Below are 6,000 nucleotides of genomic sequence, written 5' to 3'. Positions count from 1 at the left end.
GGGCTTGGCTGCTGGCGCTGATGAGGTGCGATTTTAAACCCGTTCCGTTCAATCGGTGCAAACCCCTGGGCGGAAGCTCAGATTTCAGGCTTGCTGGAGTTTAGATTCGGCCAACGGGAACAGGGTGAAGCTAAACGGAAACAAACTGCTTCAGCTGAAAGCAGAGCGTCCACACGGAGATTTACACTGGCTGAAGTAAGTGGGCGCCCCTACAAGTACAGACAGCCCACAGCTAGCTAGCATGCCTTCTCCCAGCGAGGCCAGTCGCATGCCTCCTCCCAGCGAGGCCAGTCGCATGCCTCCTCCCAGCGAGGCCAGTCGCATGCCTTCTCCCAGCGAGGCCAGTCGCATGCCTCCTCCCAGCGAGGCCAGTGGCATGCCTTCTTCCTGCGAGGCCAGTGGCATGCCTTCTCCCAGCGAGGCCAGTGGCACGCCTCCTCCCAGCGAGGCCAGTCGCACGCCTCCTCCCAGCGAGGCCAGTCGCACGCCTTCTCCCAGCGAGGCCAGTCGCACGCCTCCTCCCAGCGAGGCCAGTCGCACGCCTTCTCCCAGCGAGGCCAGTCGCACGCCTCCTCCCAGCGAGGCCAGTCGCATGCCTCCTCCCTGCGAGGCCAGTGGCACGCCTTCTCCCAGCGAGGCCAGTCGCACGCCTTCTCCCTGCGAGGCCAGTCGCATGCCTCCTCCCAGCGAGGCCAGTGGCACGCCTTCTCCCTGCGAGGCCAGTCGCACGCCTCCTCCCAGCGAGGCCAGTCGCACGCCTCCTCCCAGCGAGGCCAGTCGCATGCCTCCTCCCTGCGAGGCCAGTCGCATGCCTCCTCCCAGCGAGGCCAGTCGCACGCCTCCTCCCAGCGAGGCCAGTCGCACGCCTCCTCCCAGCGAGGCCAGTCGCATGCCTCCTCCCAGCGAGGCCAGTCGCATGCCTCCTCCCTGCGAGGCCAGTCGCATGCCTCCTCCCAGCGAGGCCAGTGGCATGCCTCCTCCCAGCGAGGCCAGTGGCATGCCTCCTCCCAGCGAGGCCAGTGGCATGCCTTCTCCCAGCGAGGCCAGTGGCACGCCTTCTCCCTGCGAGGCCAGTGGCACGCCTCCTCCCAGCGAGGCCAGTCGCATGCCTTCTCCCAGCGAGGCCAGTGGCACGCCTCCTCCCAGCGAGGCCAGTCGCATGCCTTCTCCCAGCGAGGCCAGTGGCATGCCTTCTCCCTGCGAGGCCAGTGGCATGCCTCCTCCCAGCGAGGCCAGTGGCATGCCTTCTCCCTGCGAGGCCAGTCGCATGCCTTCTCCCTGCGAGGCCAGTGGCATGCCTCCTCCCAGCGAGGCCAGTGGCATGCCTTCTCCCTGCGAGGCCAGTCGCATGCCTCCTCCCTGCGAGGCCAGTCGCATGCCTTCTCCCAGCGAGGCTATTTTATGGATTTGCATTTTTATCCCCGTTTCAGTGAATTTCACCTGGGCAAAGGTGCCGAACTGACAGCCCCTGGAGAGCAGGGGTCAGGTTCACCTTTCTGTCGCAGCAGGGTACGACTCTGCAGTGGAGTCACGGTGAATCTAGCCTGCCGCGAGGGAGAGCAGGATCCGGCCCTGGAAGTAGAACTGCAAAGCAGAAATGCAATTGAGTTAAGCCCGGGCGGCTGTGCCGACTGGTCCCTCTTGCCGGAATCGAAATAAGCTGTAACTAACTAGTCTTTCTGGTTCAGCTCCTTTTGGGCCAACCTGAGATCCCACAGTGCCTCAGGCTGTGACCACAAATGCCAGGGGCTGCAGGGAGATTTCAGCTACTGGCAACATCCCATCCTGCGATTTCTCCAGGGACCCCGGAAATGCCCGTTGAATTTCCTGGAGCAAATGTCTACATGGGAACCTGCATGATGGGAGCGCTCAGCCCCCAAATTGGTGAGGTACGTGTAGTCTCTCCTCTCATAGTTTGAGGGGAAGCTCTGTGGGGCAGGGGCCATCTCTGGGGGCTATGTCTGTACAGCGCCTGGCACAGCAGGGCCGGGGGCCCCTAGCCACTACCGCAATACAGAGCCATAATAATCCAAGTGTTCCCCTTTGTGCGGTGCAGTTCGCACTGAAGTGTGCTCTTACAGGTTTGGCCTCCGAGATGCTGAGTGCGGCCCCCCTGCCCCACAACTTGGGCCTGATTCTTCACTGCCCAGCACCTTGCAAGGGGCAGAGGAGAGTTTGGTCTGTATGGCCCAGCCACCCGTGGCCTCTGTGCTAAGAAAGGCATCGAGGCAACCAAAGAGTGCTGCTGCAGGGCCGGATGGAGGCACAGACATCGTGGGGCCCCAGCTCCCGGAGTCACGTGACTGCCTCCGGATTAAGGGTTTGTCTGCCCAGGAAAAATTAATCCAGATTAATGAAAAGTGTGCATTTAAACTGGGTTAGTTAAACCAGATTAAACCCCTCTGTGGACCCGCTCATTTGGAATAAAAGTGGCCTTAAGTGGTGTAGTTACTTCCAAAGCGAGTTAGACCTGGTCCACACTTGAAATTTAGGTGGACCTAACCCCAGTGTAGACGCAGCTAGGCTGACGGAAGGATTCTTCCGCTGAACCTAGCTCCTACCTCTCGGATAGCTGGATTTACTCCAGCAAAGGAAAAGCCCCTTCCATCCCTGTAGTAAGTGCCTATACTCCAGCGCTACAACGGCCTTTGTAGTGTAGACATACCCTGACACTGAACCGAATTAAAGCCACCGGGATTCCAAATGAGAATGTCCCCACGGGGTCTGAATCCAGTTGAATTAATCTGGTATAACTACACTGGTCTAGTAGCATCAGTACGTAACGTTTCTCCTGTGTAGACAAGCTCTAAGATTTCTAGCCCTCCAGCTGGCCTGTGCCTGACCCCTGGTTAATTGACAGAGCCGCATGTAGATGAGTCAGAGGTGTGGCCTGCCTCCTACATCTCAATGGGCATTAACCCCACACCCCGCTGCGCCGGGGGAGGGATGCTAACCCCTCCCCAGCTGCTTGGGTAAGTACGGGGGGAAGAGGGGAAGGCCCTACTGACACTGTCTCCCCAGGGGGAAGGAGAGACTCTCCTGGTGTGAGCAGGGGACCCCATGCTGCTGCCCTGGCCTCGCTCCGTGTGGGGGCTGAGGTCACGCTGAGGGTGGAGGTTCATGACAGCCCTTCTAAGCCTATGGTGCTATAATTCTATGATTGCCCGTGGGCTGCCGACAGGACGGGCCACCAGCTGGCTGGGCTGTGGGTTTTGGTCACTGCTGACAGGGGCGAGATCTGGACAGGGACAGTCCCAACGCACTGGGCCGCCCAGTGTCCTTGCAGCCTGCCCCTCCCACCTTGGGATCCCTAGCTGGGAGAGGCCCCTCTGCTTTGCTGGACACGGCCACGCAGCCACCGGGGACAGAGAGGCTGAACCAGGAGGAGTCAAGTCAGCAAGACCAGGGCGAGGGCAGTATAACCGCCCCTACCCCACCATTAGGCTGTGCTGTTACGCCGCCCCAGGCTTTGTCTCCCCCTGATCTCTCCCGTGGTGGGGGCAGAGCTAGGAGGAAGGGGCTGAAACTGACCAATGGAAATGCAGGCTGAATCTAGGGCGATGGGCCCGGCCTGAGCCCCTGTCTCCACCACCCCCATCCCGTCTGGGCTTTGGAGGAGTTCCAACGTGGCCATCGCTGGCTGGAACGCTCCCCTGCCCCTGAGATCCATGGGGCTGGGAAACAGTCTCCCAAGGGAGCAGCCGCCCCATAGCTGGGAACAATTCACGAGAGCCCTGCAGGCTGCACCATAGGGCAGGGTCCTGCCTGGGCTGGGCAGGCAAACCCAGCCAGGGCCTGTGATTGCAGGGCATGGTGGGCGCATGTGCAGACAGCACGCAGGCCTGGCATGCAGCCGGAGGAGCCTTCCCCCTCATCACCCGTTTGCTGCCTGAGCCCTGCTCCCTCCTTCCCATCTGCCTCCCTTTATGGCCCCTCTTTACAGGTGCCCTACATGGCTGCCTGGCCGGGGTACAGATGGGAACGACATCAATTTCCTCTGCCCCCTACCCTGGAAGCCAACCCTGCTCTATAAATTCCTCGGTGCAACAGGAAACCGCCAGCTGCAATTAAGCATCCCAGCCTGTTTGAGACTTCAAACAGCAGGGCTGAGCCCAGAATGGCTGCATGCCCACTCCCTCCCTCCGGGGCTGATGGGGGGTGGGGAGCAGAGAGGTCAAAGGTTCTCTTTGTTCTTCCAGGAGGTGATGAGAGGCCAAGGACTTGGCTGTGCAGAATTTTGAACGGGGAGGGGGGGCAGCTGCAGTGTGGGCTGAGGGGGGGGGCGCAGGCCGAGCTGGCAGGGAGAACTGGCAGTGCCCTGGATCTGCATGCCCCTGGGATGGGTGACCTCACCCTCTGGAAGGGCTGCTGACGTGGGGCGCTCTGTCTGACTGGGATCCTGGGAGGGCACACGGAGATTCCCTGGGTCGGCAAGCAGGGGCCGGAGGCCAGTGCCAGCCCATGCAGTGCGTCCACTGGTGGGGATGTGTGCAAGAGACATATGTGTGAGCATGCGTGAGTGTGCGCGCACGCCTGGGCACTGTGCGCTCGTGTGCATGGTGAACATAGGCATGCGCGCACATCTATGTACGGTCTCATGCACGGTCTGCGCATGTGTGAGTGCGAGTGTTTGCATGTACACGATATGTGCTTGTGCACCTCTTTTCTGTGCACACATGCATAGGGTATGGATATGTGGCTCTTCACGCCATGAGAGTGCAGCACACACCCGTGCAATGTGTCTGCACACGTGTAATATGTGACTGCGCCTGTATACTGCATGTGCCCATAACCATGTGTGTCTATGGTGACGATTACTCGGAGGCAGGCACACATCTGTATGCACAACCTGGATGAGAAGCTCTTTCCCACAGGGCCCACGTGCCCCCACGTGTATCCTAACACTCCGAGTACACTTCTGGCCCTCAGCAAGTCAGGAACAACAACAGTGCCGCTGTGTGCTCACCTGTCGTGTACACAGGAAGGTACGGCAGTGTGGGGAGGTGCACGTCGGAACGCCAGTGTGCGTGTGAGTGTGTCTTCGTGCACACTTGTGCTTACACACCTTCTGAGAGAGAGCCTGCAGACATGTACACAGGCTTGTGTCTGCCTGGACGTGTGCTCATGTGTGCGTGTGTTTGCAGCACTCCAGCCCCTCAGCAGAGCCGGCACGTTGGGCTTTGCCAGCCCGTTCCCCTCACTCCTACGGCCACTGCTGCCGTGGACCGGGGCAGTCCTTCGAGTTGTCCTTGCAAGACCAGCCGCTTTCCTAGCCCAGCCCCCTTGGCTCTAGGCCGTGCCCTGGTTCCATCACCGAGGCGCTGCCCTTGGGTGCTTTCGGAGCCTGCCTGGGCAACGCTGGCCCTGGGGAGCTGGGCGGGAAGCAGGGGCCGAGGCTGGGAAGCTGCAGGGATTTCATGTCTCTCCCGGGCCGCGCCCAGTGCCTGCTGTCCCTGGGCTTTCGCAGCGCAAAGCGCGCTCTCCTGCCTGCACTAACTCACGGCTGCCCTGCTGCCACCGGGCAGAAAGCAGGCGGGCGAGACGCAGGCAGGCTCGGGGGAAGTCTGTTTGCCAAACACAGCCCAGGGGGCCACGCCGCTCTGGGGGCGCCTGCTCACCGGTGGGGTTGGGCAGCCGTGGGGAGAGGCGTCTCCCCGGGCAGAGAGTCCCAGCCCAGCACCACAGCGATGCCCCTAGGAACTAGGCAGCCGTGTGCCCAAGGGGCAGTGAGAAGAGCTGTCCCAGCAGGAACGTCGGGGGGCAGGCGGCCCCTCCCTACAAGAGCATTGGAGCCCATTTTACTCAGTTACTCCTAGGAGGTCTCCCATTGAGACACTTTTCAGGGTTACCCGAGGTGTATGGGTGAATCGCTACCCCCTGCTTACAGCCTGGGGGAGTCTCGTCTGTGTCCGTATTTTCACCACCCGTGACAACCCATGTGGCACTCAAGGCTTCTCCTAACTCTGACCAGGGCTCATGGAGGAGGCCAGTGGGTCAGAG

The 6,000-nt window shown here is 61.0% G+C and overlaps 1 protein-coding gene across 1 annotated transcript; it reads left to right on the top strand.

Moving 5' to 3' along the window:
• The first annotated feature begins 241 nt into the window (after positions 1-241).
• LOC135977269 (putative uncharacterized protein ENSP00000383309) lies at positions 242-1,462 on the top strand. Its single transcript, XM_065577197.1, has one exon. The coding sequence runs from the start codon at positions 242-244 to the stop codon at positions 1,460-1,462; it is 1,221 nt and encodes a 406-aa protein (XP_065433269.1).
• Positions 1,463-6,000: the final 4,538 nt, after the last annotated feature.

This window comes from Chrysemys picta, chromosome 23 (genome assembly GCF_011386835.1).
Source record: "Chrysemys picta bellii isolate R12L10 chromosome 23, ASM1138683v2, whole genome shotgun sequence".
NCBI lineage: Eukaryota > Metazoa > Chordata > Testudines > Emydidae > Chrysemys > Chrysemys picta.
Note: the sequence above shows the minus strand (reverse complement) of the source record. Positions and strands in the feature narration are given on the sequence as shown.